Source organism: Amblyomma maculatum, chromosome 9, assembly GCF_055883805.1.
Source record: "Amblyomma maculatum isolate TAMU_Amacu chromosome 9, ASM5588380v1, whole genome shotgun sequence".
Taxonomy (NCBI): Eukaryota; Metazoa; Arthropoda; class Arachnida; order Ixodida; family Ixodidae; genus Amblyomma; species Amblyomma maculatum.
Window position 1 is genome coordinate 39,677,151 of NC_139352.1, and position 27,771 is coordinate 39,704,921.

Here is a 27,771-nt window from a genome sequence, read left to right on the forward strand (position 1 = left end):
GAAAAGCTGGCGGAACGTTATTTGTTGGTCATGGAACCTGCGTATCTGCAAAATAATAACGTAACCCATGAATAACAATGAAGTACATGTGTTTTTTTTCTTTGAGTGCATAGAATAGGATACTGTGATTCCTCAACACAACCACTGATATAGTAATATTTAATACTCCAGAAAACCTCGCTTCAAGTCATTGCAGCAGCGATACTTGCCAGTAGAAATGAAGTGTCGTCCATATATATACCAGCTTTCAGTGCTCCCTTAACTGTTATGCGACTCGATTGTGCCTTCCCTTCACCCGTCCTGCCCATATATATGCAGAGGCATGGAAAACAGTACAACACCTCACGATACACATGAAATACCTTCAAACTTACTGCCACTACTGTCATAAAAACCGGGTAGGACTAGCTAGACATATTCACTGGTGTTCACAAACACTGCAAAATTTGATTGCAGCCAATGCAGATGGGACCACCAGTGAGCAAAATACAAGTTGGAGAAGTGGCCTTACAGGGCACAACAGGAATGTAAAGCAATTGCATTGCTAGTGCTCTGTCCACTTGTAGAAGATCACCTGGCCTAAAAGCCAGCCCAACAGCACAGCCCACACAAAAGTATGTCACTTTAGTCATAGAAAACTCTACAAGGAGGCAAATATGCGCTACTGCCCAAGCATACTGTTACTGGGGGCACGGTGCTTCAAAATATAAAATAAAAACAAACTAAACAAAAAACACAGGGGACAAGCTGTGCCTTTAAGGGTACGACATAGCAGCATTAATAGTCTTCCGTACGCAGCTTTTCTTGTGGATTCTCGTTTGCGCACGTACACTTTCATTAATCCTTTAATTTGGCCTCCATTATTTAACACATACCGTTCCGCACACAGTCGTAGGCTACTAAATTACGCGAAAGGCCAACCGACACCAAATGTAAATCCCCCGCTTTAACCAAACCATACAAACACGCCTGTGTGGTCTACGGGGTAGCGCATCTGATTCAAGATACAGGGGTACTGGGTTTGATTCCCATCTTCTGACTGCTGCAAACTCGGTATGCCATGTGGTCCCATCAGTGCTGCCACAGCCACCACACACTGCTCTTCGGCCACCAAGCTGGTCGCGGCGCAAGTTTGGTTTTACCTTGGTTGACCTTCTCTCTGTGTTCTGGAAGAAATGCACCCTCGTCACCGGGCTGCCCTATCTCAGAACTGAGTCACGTTCGAATTAATGGGCTCTTTTAAAACGTAGGCTGCTTTCGAGTTTTGCCAGATAAAATAGTACAGTTCGAAAGACCCAATACCTTGAATTACTGAAGTCTTACTAATGAGCTCTCATATGCCGGTGAGCATATATGGGCACAGTAAGCTGCACAGTAGCTTCCCATCACATGCCATTTTTGAACTCCTCGAAAGGACGGATTCTCGGGCTAATCAGCCTCAAAAGAAAAAGTAGAAAAGTGCTTTCAACAAGTGCCGAACAGCCCTGTGTGTCTTACCTTCCATTCCTACCAGGCAACTTAACAAGCATGCGAAACAAGGAGTGTGTAGATATTTGGAGCCCTCGCAAACAAAATGAAATGTTAAATTCAATAGTAACAACTGGATGTGAAGTAAAACACTCTGCAAGAAACAAAGTAACGTATGTTCCAAAATAAGAAGTGGCTAAAATAAAGGCGAGGCATGCATGAATTCAGGTGAGAGGGGAACACAAAAAGTGCTCCGAGGAGCCCAGTTCGGGAACCTCTGTTCTACTGCACAGCTGCAATGTACAAATCCGTGCGGGCATTTGATGCCGCCTGTCAACATGCCCCTTGACCCTTTATACAGTGCAAGTTGTGTGCGTGTGCCACAACCATAAAAATAGTAAAATTGCACTCAGAATGACTACAGAAATTGAATTTCAAGCAAATTCAATGACTGGTTTTGTATAAAAGGAGATACACATTTGTACCAATCGCTTTGTAAAATGATCTTAAACAGAGTATGTATCTGTATTAAATCTTTTCCACATACTATGACTATGATAAAACTTGCATTCAAACTGCAAACTAACGCAAGAAGTGCTGAGAGGTAGTTAAGTGATATAATATGCTCAAAACCTGAACAATTTTTCAAATTTTTTTTCCGCCGCTAAGATAGGCAACGTCAAACAGCAGACTTACATGTTAATAAGTTGAAAATACAGCACACAAGGCAGGCTTATTAGCGAAAGATGAAAACACGCTAAATGGCTTGTCTGGCAGTACTGAGCATGTGAAAATATGGCACACAAATGCACTGTTGTTTGTTTATCGGCACTTGAACGAAGTGGGACAATGCTGTCCCACTGCCTCACAAAGGGTAAAAATGTTTTCTGTAATTACAAAGCCTGCAAGTGCATACAGCGTTTGTACCAAAGCATCAACATTGTGCTTATACATTGTAAAGCATTGTACATTGTGCTCCATGAAAAAAGCAGCACAAGCTCATTCCACCAGCACTAATACATCTACAGATAGGATAGGATAGGAAAGACGTTAATTTCTGTAGAAAGCAGACAAGAAAGAAGAGGTCCATCTTCCTTCTTTTCACATGATACATCTACAGAAAGAGCATCTGTGGCTTAATCTGTGATTTTGTTTTAGCAGCATTAATAGAAAGGTCTAAAAGTGTTTCACGGACGTACAAAACCCTGGATTATGGCAGTGCTGAGAACATGCTCCTTTCGCCACTTGTCCGAACAGGCTTGAGGAAGGTGGCCCAGAAGGATTTCCAGTAGTGATACAAAACTATCGACAGTACTATCACTACTATCAATAGTCGAGTCACTAGCGAACTATCAATTGTAAAAAAAAACTAGTGGCAGCAACATCGATAGCGCACAACTGATAGCACTATGCACTATCGATAGTTTTATCGATGCTATAAAACCAATTGCACGCACTCACTGCACTCCCATATAGTATCCCTCATAACTTGAGTCGCTTTTGGATGTTAAGTCTCATAAAACCATACCGCAAATGTTTCAGCAATTATCTAGTTTTACGATCGATACCAATACTTTCAACAGTACTATCGATAAGACTATTGCTAGTGTTTTACACTATTAATAGTTTAAAAAACTATCGATGCTATAGACAGCCAATTTACCGATAGTTTTGCCTCAATACTTTCTAGCCACGTCCTCATCCAACGGCCTAGCGTGCCCAGTCACCGTAACAACAGCTGCTGGCATCCACTTCAGCCGGTGTCCTTCTCCGAGTACTCGCCGTCGTCATTACGGCCCGTGTCACTAATGCAGGCCCAAGACCCATCACGTGACTCCTTCCACAGGGTCACCTGGAGAGAAACAGCATTTTCCATTCAAGAAGCTGCGCTACACAAACTCATGCTAATTCAAACCGGATAATTCATCCTTTCGGCCGATCCAAAACAAATTTTAAGGTTTTGATTGGTGGGTATCAACGCATTTTAAAGCAGCTTAGTTCATACTGCAAGTTTTTCTCAAATTGGCTTAATTAAAGCTTACTCCACCATAGTTGGTGTGTAAGACAGTGGCAGATGAGGCTGGATACATCAAATTCGTGGCTGTGTGTGAGCTTAAAATTCATCCCCCTCCCACAGGTAACTCACATGTGGTATGACATGATACTGTCCTCCTTTTTTAAAAGACACTTCAATGACTCAACAATGCATTCCCTTGCTTCTGTCCACATAGTCCTGAATGAATAAAATGCATGCTCATCGTGGGCCCCTTGCCGCCACTAGGCTCCACAGTAGGCACGCAATAGACCATGGCGAAATTGTGAAAAATTATCACTGGCACGCAGTTTTCACTCAAAGAGCATACGACCAGTGCCTGTTTTTGCAATTTTTGTGGTGTGTAGTGGTTTCTAAGCGTCGATTCGATGATTACACCTTCTAAAAATTCGGATGCCTTTACACTTCCTCCATCAAGGTCCCAGGTACTATGATTTTCATTCTGTTGAGAAACCAGAGCAGTATTGAATATCTTTATTTTTTCAATAACACAATCAGTCTAAGACTGCCAGCTGAGCAAACACATCAGTGCCTTCTGTCAATACTGCATGCTGTGCTTGTCTGGAGCAATGTTTGCACAGGAAAGAAGTTTAAAAATACTTTTTGTACGCTCAGATATTCTAACAAAGCACACATTTTGTCTTTGATTCTATTAATGTGTGCTTCTGATGATCCAAAGTTCTGATAATCTGCATTAATGAGAAACTTGCATATTCATTAACGAGCCAGGCTATGCAGGGTTGCCTGCACAGCAACAATATAGGCTACTGTTCACTATGAAGCGCCACACGTTTCACCTAGAAGAGGCAACACAAAGGAAATGACATCCTACCAGTCCTGTGTAACGTCTTTAAACATTCCCTTTTTTCTAACATAACTAACCACTTAACCCGGCTTCCTAAAGCACTGATAGCTATGCACAAAATTCAAAAGTACTACTAAAAGTATTTTTACTGATGCTTCTATCTGAGGATGCATGCATCGTTCGTAAGTAGCACTGGGGTCAATAAATAGTACAAAAGTTTATTTCACCGCCCAAATCAAGTGCTTAAAATTACGCTCAGAAACTTGCACTTGGGCAAGTTACTTATTAGAATACAATCTGGCAGGCTATATTTAACCCCTAGCATGGGTTCAAGAAAAAAAAAAAGAAAAGAGAAGCGCATGCTATTTGCGCACACATCTCTCTCTCATCCTGTGCCTCGCGAAGTATAACCGTTGCTAATGCCACACCACGTGCCTTACAGCACGACACATTCAGTGTGTGCAGCAGCAAATTGGTGCGCCTTGGACATGCACACCTTTCAGTTGGAGGCACGTGATGCTCGCGCCTTGAGCATGCATTCAGTCCATGGGAAGCAAAAGGAGGCACGTGACGCTCGCGCGATGCCTTTTCTACATCGGCAGGGAACCTGCACCCCCGAGAACGGATGCTTCCACAAGGCAGCTTCACCACAGTTCCATTACAGTGGCGGCCATTTTGCGGTGCATGAAGCACAGTGAATTATTGCACACACATCTGTTATGGCTTGCACTGCTGTGCTCTGCAGCACAAAATGGCGCCCATGACATCATTTGAATACCTCTTATAATTTTGAAGTGACGTCATGTGACATTACTTGAAGTGACGTCATTTTTTTCTCTGCAGCGAGATGACTTGGGTGTGCCATTAAGCAGGGGTCGCTGTGGTTTGCAGTTGCTGCAAAGGTTTGTCTTAACCAAAGCACACATGGAACTGTTCATCTCAAGCGAATGTTTTTTTTTTTTACTTAAGTCCCAAGAGAAACCAGCCAATAGTCTCACATTCTTCATTTTATCTGAGAATTCATCTTTACTGAGTCAGGCGCAACAGGAGTCTATTGCAGTTAATTCACTCCCATGGCAAGTAGCTGCGGTCATTACCTGCCCTAGGTAGACACATTTCCTAACCACTTCTAGTACCTAGCTACCCCAGGCAAGATGCTGTTCCCTTCCGAGGCTGTTGAACATTACTTTACCAAATTTCTGTATAATTTTTACACCCATCGTTCTGTTTTTGTAGCGAAAGCTACAATGCAGTAGGTTTTCAAGCCGTTGGCGTGGCACCGTGGAAGACGAAAAAGAAGAAAAAGACAGAAAGAAGAAGAAATTTAGCTCAGAAGTTGGTAGAGGCGAACGGCAACAGTGAGTTGCTAGGACAGAAGGTTTGTTCGAACCTGACAGCAGTGTGCTCCAGAGTTCAATGTCATACCACTAGAAGTCTTCTACACCCGAATGAGAATGGCCAACGATGAGAGGCAAGGGGTGCTCATACATGAAGTGATTCCCCTATGCCACAAATAAAGTTCAAACCATAGAGTAAACTACTATGCACAAAAGCCATGTCTTTACTTTGAAGCCGAACCTAAGTGTAGCCATGCAGATTGCTTTCGCATAACTAATTTTTCTTGTTATCTTGCCTAGGTATTTGATGATTTGCAATTTGTTCCACGATTTAAGTTACTTAGCAGCAGTTACCATCGCCAAATTATAAATTACTAATATATCCTCCATCACTTGTTGCCAATCCAGGTTTCTGAATACCTTCTGTGAACAGTCCAAATCCCAATCCCACTCCTGTACCTTGCTTCAACTGTGGACACCGTCGTAGCTGTTGTGCAATCTTGCCTGCACATCCTCAAGCATTATATTTTCCCACGAAATTACCCTCTATCAGAAAGCATTTTATTTGTCACAGCATTTAAAACCAGCAACATCCCCTTCTGTGTATGGAACAGGATTCAGCACGAGTGGTAAACAGGTTTTCTCCTACCCAGCCATGCCTTTGGAAGCTTTAGTTTAGTTTAGTTTAGTTAGTTTGGAAGTTTAGGCGCCATAGTAGTCACTCTACCACACAACAGGAACACGTTCCCTCACGCATTGCCAGTCCAACAATATGGAGGAGGAAGCAGAAAAGCACGCACGTTGTTGTCACCCCCCGAGACAGCCAGCACTGCGCCCGTGAGGGACCAGCTGATGAGCCAGACGACGTCGTCGAAAGTGGCCAGTGGCCGAGGTTGCCAGTGGTCCTCCCCTTCCTGGCAGGTCCAGATGATGACCCGGCAGTCCTGGGAGCAGCTGGCAATGCGACTGGGCTGCCCTGCCGCGGGGCTCCAGGCTACGTCCCGCACCCAGTCCGAGTGGGCCTCCAGCTGATGGGCTTCCTGCCACTCGCCACCCTCCCTGTGGGTACACATGCATGTACCTCTCTGGATGAAGCCTTGAGTTCCACCACAATTGAAAAGTGGCCCCGGCATCTAGGATCGAACCCGCATCCTAGTCTATAAACAAGCACTCCCGATTCTTGCACCGAGTTACTTCAAGGCAATGTCGTCAGCACACAGGTGATTACTAAGTCACTCACCATTAACTCTTGATTCCATTTTTTCTCTCTGCAGCCCTCTAGGTACAGTCTTGGTCAAAAGTCCTGAAGCCAAAGGATTTTCATGTCAGCTGCAAAACTGAGCCATCATGCCATCATTAAAGCCAAAAGGGCATTTAAAATGATGAGAAATGATTTCCCAGCACAGAAAAGAAACTGCCTCATAGTCTTTAATGGCACCATGACGGCTTTATGTTGTGGCTGAGATGAAAATCGTTTGGCTTCAGGACTCTTAACCAAGACTGTAAACCTTTTGTAAGCAAGTGGTGAATAGCACTGAAGAAGTTGTATCTTCTTGCATGACATCCTTCCCGAGTCAGATTTTACCGTACACAAAAATGATAATGCTGTGCAATCCCTGCATATATAGTGGCACTTCGTGTGCTCCCACCTAGTAAGTTCTCGAGAATATGGCATGCTTATATCTTTTGCTAACGGTGTTGGTGTATTGCACATTTTAGGTGTGTGCCCAAGAGTTACTCTGAAATACTATACGCATCCTGAACTCCAGCTTGGCATGGCTGGGCTGTGCACCCTTCATCCACGTGATTCTGAGGCACCCAGCATTTTTCAAACAAGGCTGAGGCGACAAGAAAATCTTAGTTTTTCTGGCTGTCTTGAAGCCTTGAAGTAACACAAGATAGCAGTAGTACCCGGACTGATGCCGCAATTAACCTGACCACAAAAGGAGCACACCCTTTAAGTGTTAGGAGTACCACTGCGGTCACATGTGGCTGTAAACCTCGTGGTGGACTGCTTCCCTGCCCATACAACAAGAACTTCCCGAAACCGAGTGAAACACAGAGGAGTGACTAGCTGCCTGGGCGGAAAGCTAGCAATGTAGGGAGGTGGGGCTGTCCCCTAAACATCGTGCAGATGCTGAGACTCACTGCAGACGCCAGATCTTGACCAGGTTGTCGCAGCCACCCGTGGCAAACTGGCGCACTCCCGTCCACATGCCAGGCTCACCCGATTGGCCAGCACTCTGCGCTGGGGCCCAGCTCACCGCATTGCAGCCAATCTGCACAACAAACGCACGACAAGCACTTGTATGCATGCACGGCTGGTAGGCCCACATAGTAGCGAACCAATCGCAAGAACTGTTTGTATGGCCCCTGCCGCCTTCTTCACTACAGAGGCTCTCATAATTGCTTCGGTGCACAAATGTGGATGGACTTGCGCATCAGATACTCGCCCCCCATCAAATAGAGATGGATCATATATACCTCTTATGATGCAACTATTATAGACATCTTGTGGAATTATATTTCTTATACTCTTATAATCCACCCCCAATCTCCTTCAGCAGCTCTCCAAACTCCCGCCAACTACCTCGACCCTCAGCAAATTAACCACACCCTGCTGAACACCAAAGCAATGCAGGTCTCTGCAGCAGCCTCGTGCTCCATGAGGGCCTCAAGAGCCTCACACTGTACACGCAGGCTCAAGCTCCACAGTTTGCACTTACAGTCACATTGTACAGAGAAAGCAGCATCAAAGGTGCACACTGAAGAGCAGGTAACAGAGCTGCAGAGATAACAACAGCACTCAGCACTAGCCTATGCAACAGAGCTATCAAAAATTAACAAACTAAGTATGCTGTTTGGACACTACAGTAACAATATGCTACGAGAACCTGTGCAAGTTCACAACAGTTTCAGGGAAGAAAAAACGAAGTAAAAGGCTCAGAGCTAAGCCTTATATGAGTGGCCCCATTGCAGTAAAATCAAGTCTGCTGCTGCATGCTATGCTAGATGTGAACATACATTTTGCAGCAAAGTATGATGCCAATTTAAAAATTTTTGGCCCCAAGCCTATGATTCTGAAGAACGCTCTCCAGCCTACAAACTCAGGAAAAAATGACTTTCGTGCCATCTATGAATAAAATTGACTGGCCACGTCTGCGCACTTTTGATGCCAGCGTTAAAGCGACACTGACTAGCTGAAGATGGCTTGTAGAGATATATATACAGTGACTATTGTTTTCCTATTCCTAAGCAGGCTACCTTTAATTGGGAACAGAGGTGTAAGTGGTCCCCAAGAAATTAAATAAGGGCATCACCAGCATCGGCGATTTTTGCAGGCTAACATCTGGCCTCATGGTTATTCTTAGCACAAAATCCTCTAAAGCTAGGCCTAACTATTGGGCACCTCCGGCAGGTGGTTGGACCCTAGAGTCCTATTCAGTCTTCTCGACATCCTGCGTTTCTGTCTCCCTTGCTGCTACTGCTATTAACATAATCAGAAAGGGCTATGCGATGTGTTTTTACCTGAAATAAATGCAAATATTGCAAGCTGGTGTGTTTAGTGTCCCTTCAAAGTAGAGGTTGGTTTGGTTTGGTTTTACGGAGTTTAAGGTTCCAAAGCGACTCGGGCTATAAGAAATGCTGCAGAGAAGGGCTCAAGAAATTTCAGCCACCTTAGGGTACTTTATTTAATGTGCACTGGCATCGCACAGTACACGGGCACCTCGCTTTTCACCTTCACCAAAAAAGCAGCTGTCGTGGCCGAAATCTAACCCCGGTCCCCTTTCCACTATTCAATAACCCTAACTAGTAAGCCACCATGGCAGGGAACCCAAGATTTGCAAGCAGTGTATGCACTCTCAACTAAAAATAACTTTTTACTGTAGAAGCAAGCAACCCGACGTCACTAAACAACAAACCCAACACACCGTAGAGATATGTAGTCTATTTGGAAATGCCAAGACAGAATGGATGTTATAAAAGCATCAAGGCAATTACATTCCAGGTTAGTAAGGAGATAATTTTTTGAACAATCCTACAGGTATAAACTTCCTGGGTATTTTCTTTTTACTTTTACAGAAGCAAAGTTATAGGCTCACTGCCAGCAGCCACTCTCCCAATCATGTAGCATTGAGAAATGGTCATACTGCGACACTGGAAAAGCTGTGATGCAGAATACAGTCGCATTTCATAGCAGAGTTGCAGGAAGTTCACTGTTTGGAAACTGTTACAGTGTGCACTACGGTGAACTTTGAAAAGGGATGTGGGCAATAAAAAGAAAAAATGCAGGAAAAGCTCCCACTCTTCACTCAAATTTAAAATTACACAGTACACAAAACAATACTAAACAACAGATTAGTCGTAAAGAACGAAGTGTCTAAGGTGACAGTGGGCTGCACAGTGCCTAAAAAGTATGGAAGGAATGCCGACATGCAGGCTTTTTTTTTTTCTTTTAAGCAAGAACAGCCGCAATCATTTCACAAATATTCCCGTTACACAGGTAAATGCAGTATGCCTTGGTCCAATATCATAGAGGATGGAGGAGAACACGTCAAATGTATAGCCAAAAGTGGCCATCAATCAAATGCTGTGATGACCAACATACCGCGCGAACAACATCGTCTACCTAACACTGCATGAAAAGTAACATCCAGCTACTCACATGTTCAAAACCATGGTTCATGCATCCACTCACTGTAAGCTAGGATGTAATGGAGAGCGCAAATGCTATCAGTTGATACATGCATCTATTTGATATGCACAAGCAACCCTCGTGGTTAGAACCAGCTGCCGGACTAGTTGGTACAACACTTCTTCAGCAGTGTGATGTAACACGACAAAGGCTGACACAAGTCGAAAAGGCGAGGACAACATGTATCTGCATCTCTGCGTGTCAAGGCAAAGCTGAAGAAAGGCAAAATCACGCAAGAAAATGAGGGTAAAACACTATGACAGACTAAGAGACCAGTTTGCTTTCCTTCAACTTTGTCTTGTATTGACGAACTGTCTTGGACCGAAGACTAGCTGTGATGATGGTGATTGTGGCGAGTGTGCGGGTGGCTCGAAAGGAAGTGAAGTGTGGCCGCGTGCGGGGCGTGCCAGTGCGCGTGAGTTTGTTCCGGCAAGCGAACGGGTCGGACGCTCCTGGGCGTCGCTGGCGGCGGAGTTCATCGTCCTGGGCCTGGCGTTCAAGGCCGGCTCGCCAGCACCTGTCGGGCACTTGGTCCGAGGTCTGGTACTGCCCAGCACTTCGCCATCCGGCGAACAGCTTGCGGAGACAGCTCAACCGCTCCAGCGTGCCTGGCCGCCGCACTTGTGCTGCCGCACTGGTGCCGCACTTTGCAGTACCCGGGCGTGACGCGGTACCCCGCGGTACACCGCAGTACCCCGGACTGTGAAGCAGACGCCGGATACAGACGCCGGAGCGTGGCCTGCCGCGCTACCGAGTCCTCGGGCGACTGGAAGTCCCAAACCAGAAGTAGGACGGTTTTGTGTTGGGACATATCCTATTGGGATAAGCTAGGCTGTATGCATGTCTGTTGCCAGTTACGTTAATTGGTCAAGAAAAGAAAAGCGTCCGTGTGTCTGTGAACCTGCTCTGCTACCTGCCCAGAGCTCCTGAACGGACCTGGGCCCATATATAACATCACAATTTGGCGAGCCTGCCAGGATCCTAGAAATTAGTAGATTCAAGGAACTAATCATTCAGAGAGAGGGCAGAGAGTCGAGGACGGGTTCACACGCATCGCGACGTTTGAGCAAAGATGGAGCTCGAGGCGTTGGTGCTGATGAGCGAGCAGCTAGGTATGACGCTTAAAGAATTCCTCGGCTGGTACGAAGAACAGCTTAGCATTGACAAAGAGGAATTAGAAGCGGACTGGGCAGAAACGCGAATGGATGGGCGGCTTACGCCTAATGCCGAACCCAAGCATTTGCATGAGGTTACAGAACTCCGTGAAAGAGAACAGTGGTTGAAGGCGACCGAAAAAACACTATTAGAGCTTCGAAAACGCGTGACAGCGGAGGAGAAAAACGCCTCGTTTCATGGTGTTGGACGTTACATAGATAGAGCTACTGGGTTGGATCAGAGCAGCCCTGACAAAGTGACCCTACTGTTTAATGAAGCACATGGGGCATTACAGGCCGCAGCACCTGCTAGTAGTGTAAGATCACATCTAGAGCATGAGTACAAAGCTGTGAAAGACCTTACGAAGCCTTCAGCGCTACATGTGCTCTGTTTTGACATAGATACAGTTGGACACCGTCCTAATATGTTCACCTCTGTTCTTAACGAGGTTAAGAGCTCCATAAGGACATATGTCTGCATGGAAAGGTGCCTTACTGACTGTCACAGTAATACTGAAAACGTAAGCACCTTGATAAAGGATCACAGGGAAGGACTATGCATCCATGAGAAGGTTGAGAATAAAGTCGTTGTGAGCAGAAATGTGAGCATGCGTGAAGATGAGAAAATGCATAACCAGAGTTTAAGAGTCAAGACTGTGGCTGGCCTAGGTTATATAAGGCTGCTACGAAATGTTCAGCGTGAGAAGCTCGCAAATGGACTGTTGAGCAGCACTGGAAATGCTCCGGAACGTCGAGATGGCTATCTTACTTTAGATACAGCTGCAGCGACTCACACGCCTGGTGAGGATCGCCGCCGGAAAGGTGGGCGACCGAGGCATACCAAGAAAAGTACATATTCTGATGTTTCTAGACTATCTGGAGAACAGGCGGAGGCGAAAGACTGGCCGCAGATCTTCCATGTTCCCAAAGCCGTAAAATCAGTGATGGTTCATCTCAAGAAGAATGTTGGTGGCCGGAAAGAACACCCCCTACGAGAAGCAAGCTGTGCGAGAAAGTGCAGAAGTGCGCGAAGAACCTCGACGTGCAAAGCTCATTTCCGCAAGCACATTCGGTTTAAGCCAAGGACGGAAATGAAACCACATGCCATAAAACAGTGGCATCGTACTCACTGCCGGAAAAAAGCAGCTTGTGAAATAACGGAGGATGTTGCGTCTTAGAATTATCGAGAAGTCGAAATCTCTCTACCATGCGCCAATTGTGTTTGTTAAGATGTCAGACAACGCATACGATTGTACAGTAACTTCCGGGAGTTCAATAACGTCCTGAAGTCTGACTGTGGGTTCATTCCGCGCATTGATGCCGTCTTCATCCTTGCAGGACAGAAAACGTTTTTCTCCAAGTTCAATTTTACGAAGGGTACGTCATTGGAAGGTCACTATGGTTGCTGGAAGCAGGAAAAAAAAACGGATTTTTCCAGTATTTCTGGACTGTACCACTTTCGATATATGCCTTTTGGCATCAAAACACCACCACCACCTAGAAAGGGCTCGCCAAATTGTGATGTTATATATGGGCCCAGGTCCGTTCAGGAGCTCTGGGCAGGTAGCAGAGCAGGTTCACAGACACACGGACGCTTTTCTTTTCTTGACCAATTAACGTAACTGGCAACAGACATGCATACATGCATAGCTTTATGTGCCGTCAAGAAAGTTGGAGCTGTCATGAGAGAGAAAAGAAAGAAAAAAGTGAAAGCAATCCACTGGGGACCTGCCACTCACAGTGTGGGCATTGGGGATCTTCTTGGCGGTCCAGACACCGTCGCCATTGCTGGACAGCACCGAGACGGCGCCGTCCGAACTGGCACAGGCCAGAACCAGGCCAAACTCGTGTGGCGCCCAGCAGATGGAGTTCACTGCAGCAACATAGGAACATGGTGACAATGTGCACCCAATGGCTTAGTGCAGCCTCTATCAAGCTTTTGATTCTTGTAAAAAAAAAATTGATTACATGTTCTGTTTGTTTAACGCATCTGAGCAAGCAAAAGTGACAGCCTCTCCTGTCAGATTTGGCCAGTGGTGTGGCAGGTGGAATTTGGCAGGTGACATGACCAAGCAGCGACTGGTCGGCAGGTTGTGCGCTATATTGCTGCGAAACCTTCAAAACAGTATTTGTTGTTTTTTAACAGCCGCCGGCATACAGGCTTATCACTCTGATTCTGGACCGCGTATCAGTTCCGTAATCTTTGTTTGTTAATGCTCGACGCCGCGAGTCACACCTTTATCAGTTTTGTTGTAGCACAGATGCACCGAGATCTGTCTCGAAGGTTCCGGCCACTCGGGTGTCTTTCCACAATGTTCCAGCCCGTGCTGGTAGCTGCTTGCGACGTTATCTAGATTGTTCTGTGCAGCCTTTAAATTGAGCGTTGCCGAGTGTGACGGGCATTCTTTGTTCGACGATCGACGAGCACGTTTGTTTCTATCGCCGCCGCCGAGTTGCTTAGTTATTTTGCGGGCGCAAGTCAGCCCAAATAAACAGTTTCTTTAGTGCAATCATTGACCCTTCAATTGTGTCGTCGACCTCGTCACCGCTACGTGACATCTGGTGGAGGTGCTGCCTTTGATCCTTCAAAGGAAGACCCAAGCCGTGTTCCTGTCGCCCTGGAAGACCAGCCTACAGGTCACCGAGCCAGCCGCCGACTTCAAGGCCTACAACCCGAACACGGTCTGCTGCCTGACCCCATTCGATCGCGGAAGGCATCGACGCTGACAATGGCCCAGCCTACAGCACCGGTTATTTTCTTCCAACCAAGGGAGCCTCCCTGCTTCCATGGACTACCGGATGAAGATGCGGGAGATTGGATGGACCTTTTCGACCGTGTGGCAGATTTCAACAGCTGGAATGACGCCGCGAAACTTAGGCAAGTCTACTTTGTTCTTCAAGGACATGCCCGAGTTTGGTTCGAAAATCATGAGGCAACTATGAAGGATTGGGAGACTTTCAAGGAAGCGTTTCTGACTGCCTTTTCAAGCATCGTTCGAAAGGAAAGAGCTCAGGCCCTCCTTCAGTCAAGACTGCAACTTCCTAACGAGTCTGTCCTGGCGTACGTTGAGGAGATGAAGCGCCTCTTTCGCCGCGCCGACCCTAACATGACTGAAGGTGAGAGAGTCAAACTTTTAATGCGAGGCGTCAAAGAATCGCTTTTTGGAAATCTTGTAAGAAATCCGCCAAAAACAGTGGCGGAATTTGAAATGGAAGCGTCTGCCATCGAGAAGACGTTGTACACCCGGATGCGCCACTACGAGCGGCCACTTCAGCCAGACTACTCAAGCCACTACCCCAGCGCATCTGCAAGTGGAGAGAACCTTCGTGACCTCATCCGGGAGATCGTGCGAGAAGAGCTCCGCCGAATGCAGCCATCATCGCAACAACCCCAGGTGGCGACGCTCGCGGACGTCGTCCGTGAAGAAGTCCAGCAGGCGCTGGGCGTTCCTGAAGCGACGGCTGTGACTGTTCCAGCACAAGAAGCAACAGCGATGAACTACGCTGGTGCATTACGTCGCCCTCCGCCCCGACGTGATGACTTTCTGAGCCCTCGCCGCTACCGGCCTGTTCCTGAAAACCGCCCCTTGGCTCCCGCCCGCCAAGCCTACCAACGACCAACAAGCCCCAGGAAGTGCGACGCATGGAGGACAGCGAACAACCGGCCATTATGCTTCCACTGCGGTGAGGCCGGCCACATTCTGCGGCACTGCCCGTACCGACGAATCGGTCTCCGCGAATTTGCAGTCGACGCTCCACGACCACGCCCAGGTGAACGACCGCAAGAAATCGACAACTATCTGCGTAGCGGTGAGATTGCGCCACCAAGCCGTCGATTCAGGTCTCCATCGCCGTACAGGGCCCGCTTTGCGTCGCCAGGACGTAACTATGATGGTAGTGTGCGCGGAAGGTCCCCAAGCCCCCGTAGGGGAAACTAAAGGCAGCAACCTTTGGAGGTGAGGTTGCTCAACGGCGAAAAGACGAAGATCCTCCGCCGCCGACGACCACTAACGACGACACCGCTATTTCATTGCCTCTCCACACGACGTCATCGACGACAACACGACCAAAGTGCAAGCAGACACCGCCGCCCAGCGAAGTAACAACGGTATGCCCCGGCCATGACCTGAAGAAACGACGGAGCCGAGATCGGACACTAAGGCCCACGTGCAATGCGAGGACGCGAACAAGTAACCTTGAAGTTGATGTCGACGGTCGCAGAGTCACTGCCCTAGTAGACACCGGAGCTGACTATTCAGTCATTAGTGGACCGTTAGCCTCTCAGCTAAGAAAAGTTACCACCGCTTGGGATGGCCCGCTGATTCGCACAGCAGGTGGCAACCTGATTACTCCATCGGGACGATGCACTGCAAGAATAACCGTAAATGGGCGTACTTACCCCACCAGCTTTGTGGTCTTGCAGCAGTGCTCCCGCGACGTGATTTTAGGCATGGACTTCCTAAATGAACATAGGGCTATCATCGACCTGCGATCCAAGCTCATCAAGCTCTCTGCAGACAAAGCCATTCCTGCTACGACGACGTCGATGCAACACATCCCTCTAAACGTCCTCGACGAAGAATTGGACATCCCGCCCCGATCAAGTATCGCAGTCTGCGCAGGTAGCGCCAACATCGAAACCGCTGAAGGCATCGTCGAAGGAAATATCCAATTGCTCTTAGAACGAGGTGTCGGCATCGCAAGAGGCATCACGAAATTCCGGAGAGGTCAAGCTCAGGTTCTGGTAACAAACTTCACCGAAGAATACCGGCATCTCAACAAGAGCACGACGATCGCCTTTCTCGACGAATTAGCGGACCTCAAAGATGTTCTCACCCTCCACGACCAAACGCTGGAAGACGCACCGGACCTATTCCGTCAGCCCACATTTGACATCAACCCGGCATTGACCCACAACAGGAAAGACCAGATTCTCAGTCTGCTTCGAAGCTACGGGGAGTGCTTCTCATCATCATCGAAGGTACGACAAACACCACTGGCCAAGCATCGCATAATAACGGACGAACACGCCCGACCTCTGCGCCAAAGCCCTTATCGTGTATCGCCGCGAGAACGCCAGGCCATTCGCGATCAAGTTGAGGAAATGCTCCGTGACGACGTAATCCAGCCATCGAACAGCCCCTGGGCAGCACCAGTCGTTTTGGTCAAGAAGAAAGACAGCACACTTCGCTTCTGCGTTGATTACCGCCGCTTGAATAGCATAACGAAGAAGGATGTCTACCCGCTTCCCCGCATCGACGACACTCTCGACCGGCTCTGCAATGCAAGGTACTTCTCATCAATGGACCTGAAGAGCGGATATTGGCAAATTGAGGTCGACGAAAGAGATCGCGAGAAGACCGCATTCATTACACCGGACGGCCTTTATGAATTTAAGGTGATGCCATTTGGCCTCTGCTCCGCACCAGCCACGTTTCAACGAGTAATGGACACAGTCCTGGCAGGCTTGAAGTGGCAAATTTGTTTGGTATATTTGGACGACGTTGTTGTCTTCTCGTCAAACTTTGAAGACCACCTAAAACGACTACAGTCAGTGCTGGAAGCCATCAAGTCATCGGGGCTAACGCTAAAAGCAGAGAAGTGTCACTTCGCCTACGAAGAACTCCGATTCCTAGGTCACATCGTTAGCAAGGACGGTATTCGCCCAGACACGGAGAAAACAGCTGCAATCGCACAATTCCCACCGCCTGCCGACAAGAAAGCTGTGCGCCGATTCCTTGGCCTGTGCGCTTATTATCGACGATTTGTCAGAAACTTTTTGCGGATCGCCGAACCGTTGACGCAGCTTACAAAGGCTGACGTACCTTTTAAATGGGAAGCGCCGCAAGGAGAAGCCTTCGACGAACTTAAGCGCTGCCTGCAATGCCCTCCTGTACTTGGCCACTTTGATGAAAACGCCGAGACCGAAATTCACACCGACGCGAGCAGTGTAGGCCTAGGAGCCATTCTCGTCCAGAAGACTGCCAGACAGAAAAAAGTAATCGCCTACGCTAGCAGGTCTCTCACAAAAGCCGAAGTCAATTACTCGACGACCGAGAAGGAGTGCCTTGCGATCATCTGGGCTACTTCTAAGTTTCGTCCATACCTATACGGCCGACCATTCAAGGTGGTAAGCGACCATCACGCGCTCTGCTGGCTGGCTAATTTGAAAGATCCTTCCGGCCGCCTTGCCAGATGGAGCCTACGACTTCAAGAATTTGACATGACTGTAGTCTATAAGTCGGGCCGGAAGCATTCCGACGCAGACTGCTTATCCCGCGCTCCCATCGATTCTACCCCGAAGGATGATGACGATGACGCCTTTTTGGGACCGGTAAGCGCCAGCAGTTTCGCAGAACAACAGCGATCAGACCCTGAGCTGAAAGCGCTAGCCGATTACTTGGAAGGAAAGACCACTTCCCCTCCTGGTGTGTTCAGGCGACATTTATCATCCTTCACGTTAAACAATGGCCTCCTCGTAAAGAAGAACTTCGCACCCAACAAGACCGCGCAGCTTCTCGTAGTGCCTAAAACCCTTCGGCAAGAAATTCTGCAGGCGTTGCACGATGAGCCCACAGCAGGCCACCTCGGATTTGCGCGCACGTTGCGTCGAATCCAGGAGAAGTATTACTGGCCGCGACTGCCTGCCGAAGTTGCCCACTACGTGAAGACGTGTCGTGAGTGCCAACGATGCAAGACGCCGCCGATCAAACCAGCAGGACTACTAAACCCGATTCCGCCCCCAATCCTGCCCTTTCAACAAATTGGGATGGATCTCCTCGGCCCCTTTCCATCTTCGTCTATGGGTAACAAGTGGATCATCGTGGCCACTGACTACCTTACCCGTTACGCCGAAGCAAGAGCACTACCAAATGGTACCGCGGCAGAAGTCGCCAAATTTTTTGTCGAACAAATTCTCTTGCGACACGGCGCCCCAGAAGTGCTCATCACGGACAGGGGAACGGCGTTTACGGCAGAGTTGACGCAAGCCATCCTGGAATACAGTCACACAAGCCATCGACGAACAACTGCGTACCATCCCCAGACCAATGGCCTTACGGAGCGCCTGAACAAAACGATCGCTGACATGATCGCTATGTACGTCGACGCTGAACACAAGACCTGGGACGCCATCTTGCCGTACGTGATCTTCGCGTATAACACGGCAGTCCAGGAGACGACCAGAGCGACTCCGTTCAAGCTTGTATACGGTAGGGAGCCCACGACGACGCTCGACGCAATGCTACCGCATGTAACCAACGAGGAGAACCTCGACGTCGCCGCCTACCTGCAGCGTGCAGAGGAAGCCCGACGACTCGCACGGCTGCGTATTAAAGACCAACAGCGCACCGACAGCCGACGATACAACTTACGACGACACCACGCAGAGTACAATCCAGGAGACCAAGTGTGGGTTTGGACACCTGTTCGCCGTCGCGGATTAAGTGAAAAGTTGTTGCGTCGATACTTTGGGCCGTACAAAATCATTCGCCGCGTCGGCCCACTGGACTATGAAGTCATTCCCGACGGAATGTCAGCATCACAACGGCGACGCGCACGCCCAGAAATTGTACATGTTGTACGACTGAAGCCATATTACGCGCGTTAAAGAATGTGTGGTGTTTAAAATTTGCAGTGCTTATGTTTAAGTTGCTTTGTTTTGGAACATCGAGGCAATGTTTTTTTTTAAGGGGGGAGTAATGCCGCGAAACCTTCAAAACAGTATTTGTTGTTTTTTAACAGCCGCCGGCATACAGGCTTATCACTCTGATTCTGGACCGCGTATCAGTTCCGTAATCTTTGTTTGTTAATGCTCGACGCCGCGAGTCACACCTTTATCAGTTTTGTTGTAGCACAGATGCACCGAGATCTGTCTCGAAGGTTCCGGCCACTCGGGTGTCTTTCCACAATGTTCCAGCCCGTGCTGGTAGCTGCTTGCGACGTTATCTAGATTGTTCTGTGCAGCCTTTAAATTGAGCGTTGCCGAGTGTGACGGACATTCTTTGTTCGACGATCGACGAGCACGTTTGTTTCTATCGCCGCCGCCGAGTTGCTTAGTTATTTTGCGGGCGCAAGTCAGCCCAAATAAACAGTTTCTTTAGTGCAATCATCGACCCTTCAATTGTGTTGTCGACCTCGTCACCGCTACGTGACAATATACGAGACCACGAGACGCAACCGAGCGGCAAATAGTTAGCAGGTTGCATGACATCACGAGATGCGAGACATGGCTGAGTGGCAGGAGCTCTGGCAGGTTGCCAGCAGGTGGGTGACATGGCCAAGCAGACTGCTCGCCGAGGATGTGTGACATCATAGACAGGGTGTCTAGTAAACCACTATTTTCAAAATCCCAGATTTTCCCAGGTTTTCCTTGATAATTTCAGTTCAAATTATCCGACGATAAAGAGGCTCAAAGGTGTAGCTGCTCATGATTATGAGCACAGGCAAATAAGTCACATCAAAAACCTATTCATTAATCATGTTCTGCAATTTACAATAGTGAAAAGGCTGTCATTAGTGTTAATGGCCGTTAATAACGTCAAAAGCTTACTGAAAATTAAAAGAGCACTAATGCTAACCAGAGCTTTTGGATCATACCAGTTGGGAAACCACACATCAAAAAGTGATTGGTTTTAGCACTCACTTCTCGGGTGCCTATGAATTAGTCGCGCCATCTGGAAGCGGTCAATAGAAGCTTTCTGCTATTGACATCATTGCCTTCTGGAAATCACGTCTTTCACCTTAATTACCTCTACGGCTTTTATTTCTAAGAATTTTCGCTCCTGCAACTCTTGAACACATTTATTTTCATAGTGGTTGTGAAATTATGAAAAATATGAAAGTTTGAAATTTAGCCATAGCTACCTTTGATGGCTGTGGGCACAGTCACTATTCGTAGACACCCGAATTTTGACCAATCAAAATCGCTGTTTTTTTTTTTTATACATGGGCCCTATGGGAAGTTTCGCAACTGGTAATATTAAAGAGCACTGGTGGTCGCAAGTTCAATCCATGACATACTATAAGTGCTAAGGTATAACTTAAATCATTAAAAAAAAGACACCAAACATAAGGGCTGCAATAAAAGAAATATACAGCAGCAACACTGCTTTTCATGCCGTCACATTCCACTAGACTTAAATGTCACTATAAATTTATAGCCGAGAAAACTGCATTAAAAGTTTTTCCATACAGTTTTTTCACACTTAACTGCAAACCTCGACATCTAAAATTAAAGAGACTCACTAATGGGTGCTGCAACGCTTTATGTGGACTGCAAAATGCTTGTATAGATTGAACCGCTTGCTTATTCACATTGAAATTTGGCACATAGATAGCATACAACCGTCTATAGCTTTCAAAACCAGTTTGGATGATGTACTTGCCAGATCTAATTAAAGTTAATTCAAGATCCGCATCGACTGCAGCATCGGCGACACAAAAGAAGCTCCTTTCACATACACGATACTGGTGGCGCCATCTGGTGAATATCCATGAAACATGGCAGAGAGAAAGGAGGGAGTTGAGTGGCTCATTTAAAAGTGTTTTCGCGACTGCTTTAGCAATAACAAGTGCAGAAGACGTTCGTCAGTACTAGAATGCTGCCTACCACTTCAATTATATAATGCAATAAGTGTACGGGCAACTGCACACAAAGGCCCACCAGAGGAGTCATGGTCCTGGTACTCATGCACGCAGCGCCAGTTGTCGGAGCCCCGGTCGGCCCAGACACGCACCGTGCGGTCGTACGAGCACGAGGCCAGAAGGGTGCCGAAGACGGGGTGTGCCCAAGCCACCTGCCATACGGGGCCTTCGTGCCTGCAAAGTAAGTATGCATGGGGATTCTAACAACTAACTACATTCACTTCCAGTCTGAAGCATTTGTCATCAATTCTGCAGCAAACTCTCCTCCCGTTCTGTGCCAGCAAGCTGCCACTCATGGCGAATCAACCATGTTGGCAAATCCATCAGTCCATCCCAGCCCCTTTTCTGGCACGATGTACAGGAGTGAAATTACTTTTTCACCGCCGCTGTCATAAATCCAGACCACAATGATTACATGCACATCACTGAAGTATACTAAGAACAGAAAGCTATTGTAGACAAGCTTTTCCAGGTTTTTCCTAATTCAGTTCTCCAATCACCAAAGAGGCGTACAAATCCAGCAAGCATTGGTATAGTGAAAACATCATCGTTATCGTCATCATTTATCTACCCTTAAGGGCCCCTGAAGGCATTACATAAGAGTGTTAGCAATAATAGCCTACTGAGAGAAAGCACCATGTGAAAATACAGACTGGAAGTAAATGGAGCATATCTATAACCATATGAGTAGCTACCTTGCAGCATTACAAAAGTTACAATAAGTGCCATCCTGAGGACGTTTGACAGTGCAGTGCTAGAATAAAATGGCACACAGGCACATGGGATAGTGTGCTTTAATGTTCTAAAGCAAAAACCGTATTTCAAATCAAACCTTAATGCATGCTTGATATGCTTGAGCTACATATGCCACTTCCAAAGTTTCATGTGCATCACTCCTGTATAAATAAAACTAATATGTTTTCAATGCAGAAGTGCACTTTGATGTGAGCCCCCTCGCTTCAGAGTGAACTCTCGTCATTGTTGCTAGGTTTTTCAGTATGTTAGCTTGCATAAACGGGACACCGAGACTTCATTTTTCCTCATCTTGGCTTCATAAATATCTACGAGCAATAAATTCACTACATTTCTCAATTCTGAGTGAGAATTCTGCCACTCATATATTCAGATGCGACTCAAAAACAAAGCGACAAATATCTTTGAAAGATGCTTTCTGGCCAATAGCGTCAACCAATTCTCATGACGCCATGAATGATTCCCTCGAACCTGCTAGTGTGACATCGCAGTGTGTGACAGACGAAAGAGGACTGACCCCAGATTAATCAGATTAACCATGGGATGATGAAAATCAGTAGGAGTCATTGGCTGAAAGGCCTTCTTTGAGGGACACCTGTCGCTTCATTCTTATATTCACCTATAGGCATAAAAAGAGAATACCTGTTAATGAAAAACATTTTTTAAGATGAATGCCTTTGCACATTACTGTCTGTTCGTGCGTGCATACACAAGAAGTGTTACACTTCTTTGATAGATTCCGCGAGATTGTGACATCATCACCTGGTGAATCATCGACCATGACCAGACATGACGTCATGATCGGATGTGACGTCATCATACCGTTACATCTGGTCATGTCTGATAACCAGAAATGACATCAGATGATGTCATGTCTGGTCATGACCGATGACATCACCACACAATTCACGCATATACGAAGCTGACCCCGCTGGGCATACAATCCAGGCATCCATGCTGCACTTTTCATTTGGCGAATTTTCTGTGCCAAAAACAAGATGGCATTGCCAGGCTTAAGTTATTACCCGAGCTCTTTGATCTATCCATTTGGAAACCACTTCAAGATGTGACTAGCTTTTTAGCATGTGCTATTCAGAAGTTTGTAGTGCCATTTATAAGCGGCTAATAAAAGCTATCACTCATTGTCACCATCAGCCTTTGAAAAAACATTTTCTTTCTTCTTTTACTCCTTGATTGCTTATTGGGCTGTACTTCACAATTTCAACTCATTTTGTTGCAAAGTAGTTACACACTTAACAACAATCTCCAATCTCAATGTTTGCAACTTGGGCATAGTTTAATGATTGCATGCTCTGCCACAATCTATAAACACTAGAATATGCCTTGTTCACAAGATGTGGTGCCCTCTGGAAAGTGGTTGAAAAGTCATCTGCTACTGGTTGAAAGCGTCCTTGGGAGATGCCGCCACCTGAGAAGTGGCGACATGTTTACTTGACTGCTACCACCATCTGTCGCAAACACTTGTCACGAATATAAACTGCGCATGACCTTCGCGATTGGCTCTGGCTGTGCTGATGCCAAGAACTAGGCACGCCCAGCTGGTCTTTTCAACCAGAAAAGGGGCGCACGTGTGCAGAATGGCCTTGTGAAAAAGGCAGATTCTGACCAACTCAAACTGCCACATTTTAATATTTAGGCCCTACGGGAAGTTTTTAAACTGATAACATTAAAGAGCTCTGGTTATTGCAAGCATCTTAGTTGCATATGCTGAACAAAAACGAGGATGTGCCAAACAATGCACCATCATGCAAAATGCTATTCTGAAACTGCGAACATTCTCTCAGAGTACGGCATGTAGGAAGTGTCTAGTTATGCCCTTTTCTAACCACAGCTGCCTATGCTACAAACGAACAATAAGCAGACTATGAGGTGTGGAGGAGAAAACAATTAACATACTCTCATGACTAGCAGAACAGGTCCAAGGTCTGTAGCTTCCATAGTGCTGTAAGGAACTTATGAGGTGAGTGGATTTAAAACTGCATAGCTGTACCCCAGTATGACTCAAGTGAGCATCTTGTATGCTGGTAACTTGACCTCAATGGCGCTGCACATCCCACTACAAAAACCTTGCAAGAAGCAGGTTAAACCCAGCCTTTGGATTTTTATTTCGCACTCAGCTGCTATAGCCAGATACAACCTAAGTCTGTAGTAACCACCACACACAGTTCCTCCGTAACAGAAAGTAGTCAACTGTCAAGGCATTTCTGGTTACATAAATAAAAGCTAACCATCAGACCAAATTAAAAATGTCAAGAATTTTTTATGCGTCTGGCATATTGTTTAGTTAAATATCAAAAACTGATTCTGTTCTGTTTACTGTTCAGCAGAGTCATGCACACGTCACGGCCCACTGCTCATAGGTAGCAACTACTATTTTTAAAAGCTGTATACTTCTATAGAGAGAGTGTCAATTCTTTTCAGTCACAGACGTTTACTTTAGCTGTTCATCATTATGTTGCTGTGCTTCATTAGCTGGCTAATTACTTTTTAGTCTGGTTTATTTTATGGGGATTTACTATCCCAAAGTGAATCAGGATATGAGAGGCCATAGTGGAGGGCACTGGAAATTCCGACCACCTGGGATTTTTTTTTTTTAATGTAGGTTGACATCGCACAGCACATATGGGTGCCTCGCTTTCCGCCTCCACTGAAAAGCGGTAATTACTTTTTGCCCTCTGTAACTCCATTGCCAAAATGTAACATGCAACTCTTATCTTAGTGAGCTTCATTCATATTTTTTGCTATTTTGTTACCCATCTTGCTTCCGGCCCTGCAGGTAATCAGGCAACTAAATAAAACAAACCGGCAGCTAAGGAAGTCTGGAACAACAACTGTGAGTAGAATTAACTGTCTTCCGACTACAACCCAAGCTGACACGAGCAGTGTGTGGGAGCCCCACCACACCACACTCACCCTGTAAGCACGGCGAGAAGCTTCTGCGTGCCGTTCTTGATGTCAAACACCCTCACAGACTTATCCGACGAGCAGGTTGCCAGGCGTGTGCCATAGTAGTCAGTTTGAGCATCATGCTGGGGGCAGAAAATGTGTGTGTTATCAGATGTGACATCATCCAGGCCCACATGGCAAAGTACAGACTATCAGGAGTGCTGCCAATTTCAGCTCTTTAAGAATCTGTGACCACAAAGCAACTGTTCTACCGGGCTTCTATTCTTTAAAACGCTGCTTGTCAGTTCAAGGCAAACTTTTCCTGCCTTTATCATCAGTGCAGCCCCCAAGAAAGCTATTAGAATGGCCAAACAGCAACTGCTATTTTCTACGAGCATTTGTGAAGTTCTCTCATGATTTGTCACATAAGTATGCAAGGAACTGTGGGATCACATTTCCATTCATAGCCGGACATGGTGCAAGAAACCCAGAATAAAACACAGGCTCCAAAATGCACCTAAAAGAAATCAGTTACAGCTACTTGTGATGAACACTCAGGACTGAATTCAATTGAGATGGGCTGACATGCTACAGGATAGACGTATCCTGCTAACCGATATCTGTCTTACATGATGTTATGTGTGCAATTAACTGAGCCACCAAGCAGTTATTGCAATTATAGAGGCGTTTGTTATAAGACTGATGCTGTTTTTGTATTAAATGTTTTCTTCCTTCTTCTGGTTCGAAAACAGAGAACAACATAGCAGCAAACCAAAGGACTCACCACCATGTCATGATGAGCTGTGTCGACTGTGTTCGTAAGTGATGCCTGCATTAGGAAAAACAAAACAAAGTTTAAACAAAGTTTAAAGTGGCTAGCCTGCGCTAACAACTCGTTCGTGAATGCCTCGGATGAAAGCGAAACGGCTGCAGCAAATAGCAGGATCGTGCCGAAGGCGGTTTATCCGCACACTAAGTGGAAGAAAGCAAACAAACTTGTCTTCCAAGCACGATCGCGCTGCGTGGCGTTAACGAGCCAAGGTCGACGACCATAGCGCTCGCTATGTTAATGCGACGACGACAACAAAACCACGACAAAACGACAACAGGCGAAAGCGAAAGCACCACGCCGTTGCAAAGGGACGTATTAGAAAAATCGGTGAGTCTTACCATGCTTGAGCACTGTTGGCGACGATCAGTGCACAATTAACAGGCTCACCGCATGAGGTTCTCTGACTAACTTAAACCAAGTGTACAGTACGTATGTACGCGTTGAACGCACGTGTAAACCCCGTGTAACCATGTGATTTAAACGCAGTGTTGCCACCTGCCTTACCAAGAGCTTCGACAAAACAGATTCAAAATTGTGCCAAACATTTCGCTAAATATTTTGAATCCTTTAAAATATCCAATAATATGTACAAAATATGCGCTAGCTTTTCATTAAAAAAAAAAGTAACGCGTTTCAGTAGGTAAATGCGAGAAACAGATTGTTTCTGTTTCGGAACTGGCCGCGTCGTCTGCTACTTGCCGGCTCACGGCCGTTTGCGGTGCATCGTGTCTAGCTGTTAAATATGTGCTGCTAGCTCAAGTCACGCGCTTGAGCTTTCAGGCTAAATTTGCCGGCGTTTAAAAAAAAATGGGTCCTCATCTCTTGTTCTCGAAGATGAGGTCCTGGGCTGCAGTCCTCTTAGCACCTCCCATTCAGCCGCGCTGGTGCGTCTGCAAACGTACGCGTGTGTGTGCAGGTTTTTGAACTCTTCATGCTCCTCCAAGGCGGCTAAAGGTTAAAAAAAAAAAAAAAAAAAAGAATTGCGGGCACAAAACGAGCTAATTTGATTGTGTGCAATTTTACCTTGAGTAATTATAAATTTCCTAATCGTGACATTAATTAATTATTAATGTGATAGCTCCTGTTCAACGGAGGTTCTGGCCGCGTGTCGAGAAAAGCAGGATCCGTTGAAAAGGCGGTGACGTCAGACGTGGAGCGGTAGATTTCAAAGGTGAATAAAACAACAAATAGTCGCGAATGTAAGGTCGCAACTCATGACTCAGATGTATGCAAGAAAAGTATACATGTATTGTACTGAAATGAAAAATATGTGAATAGCAAAACGTTGTGCAGTTTAGGGAATAAAAAGGTGACAAATTTAAAATGTTATTATTGACCACTTCCTTTTATCGCCATACCAATGACTTTAAAAATTTGCCTGTTAAGTCATTTCAAATGAAGGTTTTTGCCACCAATGCATGCCCTTTTAATACTGCAATGCTGTGTCTGTGCTTTATGTTAATATATAGCATCATTTATGCTTAGTTCCTCTGCATATGCATTCCATGTCTTGGCCATTGCTGAGGTCTCATAGCAGCTAGCAAACATAACATGCTATGTTTGGTCAGAGTGGCATATGTTGAAAAAGACGACATAAAACAACATTAAACTACTGAATGCTAGGTCCTGGTCAAACTGTGCATGTATCTTTGGTATTCTGCATGGGGTTTGCTGCAGTTATTTATATGACCTTTCTGAATGGAGATGCACACGTACAGCGCCATCTGGAAAAAGCAATTGAGGGAAACTGACAGTTGCCCTGAGATCTAATCAAAGTTCAGCACAGATAACTTGAATTTTACTCTCCCTTCTTTTGCAGGAGGAGTCCAGCCTGCTTTCTCCAGCTTAGACCTGCAAGATCAGCAACGGCTCATTGAGCGAGTGCTCAGGATAGTATAGCGACTCCCAGCATCCTGGCCTGGACAGGTAGTCCGAAGAGGACTCTCACCAGTTCCCAAATATTAGGCTTCAGTAAATACATTTTCTTCCTCCACCTCCCCAACCGAACAGCTGTCACGGCCAAGGATATTTTAAAAAATAATTCAAGTAGATTCTTAGTACTCCAGTTGGCCCGCTTTTTACTATGCCATTCTGTCTATTTTTGCATGAAGTATATTTTTTT

General features: G+C 46.3%; 1 protein-coding gene across 2 annotated transcripts; it reads right to left on the bottom strand.

Moving 5' to 3' along the window:
• Positions 1–26,125, bottom strand: LOC146178891 (uncharacterized). Of its 2 annotated transcripts, XR_014700671.1 has the most exons (9): positions 25,988–26,125; positions 25,602–25,646; positions 24,845–24,960; positions 21,177–21,331; positions 13,252–13,385; positions 7,811–7,941; positions 6,463–6,721; positions 3,131–3,319; positions 1–1,166 (listed from the first exon to the last, which is right to left on the bottom strand). XR_014700671.1 is itself a non-coding variant. In XM_084578630.1 (8 exons), exons 1-8 carry the CDS (start codon positions 25,988–25,990, stop codon positions 3,221–3,223), a joined length of 942 nt encoding a protein of 313 aa, XP_084434756.1. In that variant the 5' UTR covers positions 25,991–26,125; the 3' UTR covers positions 1–3,220. The 2 variants fall into 2 exon arrangements, 1 of the variants encoding a protein (XP_084434756.1); XM_084578630.1 differs by having other exon boundaries at positions 1–3,319.
• Between the last annotated feature and the right edge of the window lie 1,646 nt (positions 26,126–27,771).

Coding starts and splice junctions, on each gene's coding strand:
- LOC146178891 (XM_084578630.1), bottom strand. Junction 7,942..13,251: donor AGATCCCCAATGCCCACACT/GTGAGTGGCAGG, acceptor TTTGTTGTGCAG/ATTGGCTGCAATGCGGTGAG. Junction 3,320..6,462: donor TCTCGGGGGGTGACAACAAC/GTGCGTGCTTTT, acceptor GTTTCTCTCCAG/GTGACCCTGTGGAAGGAGTC.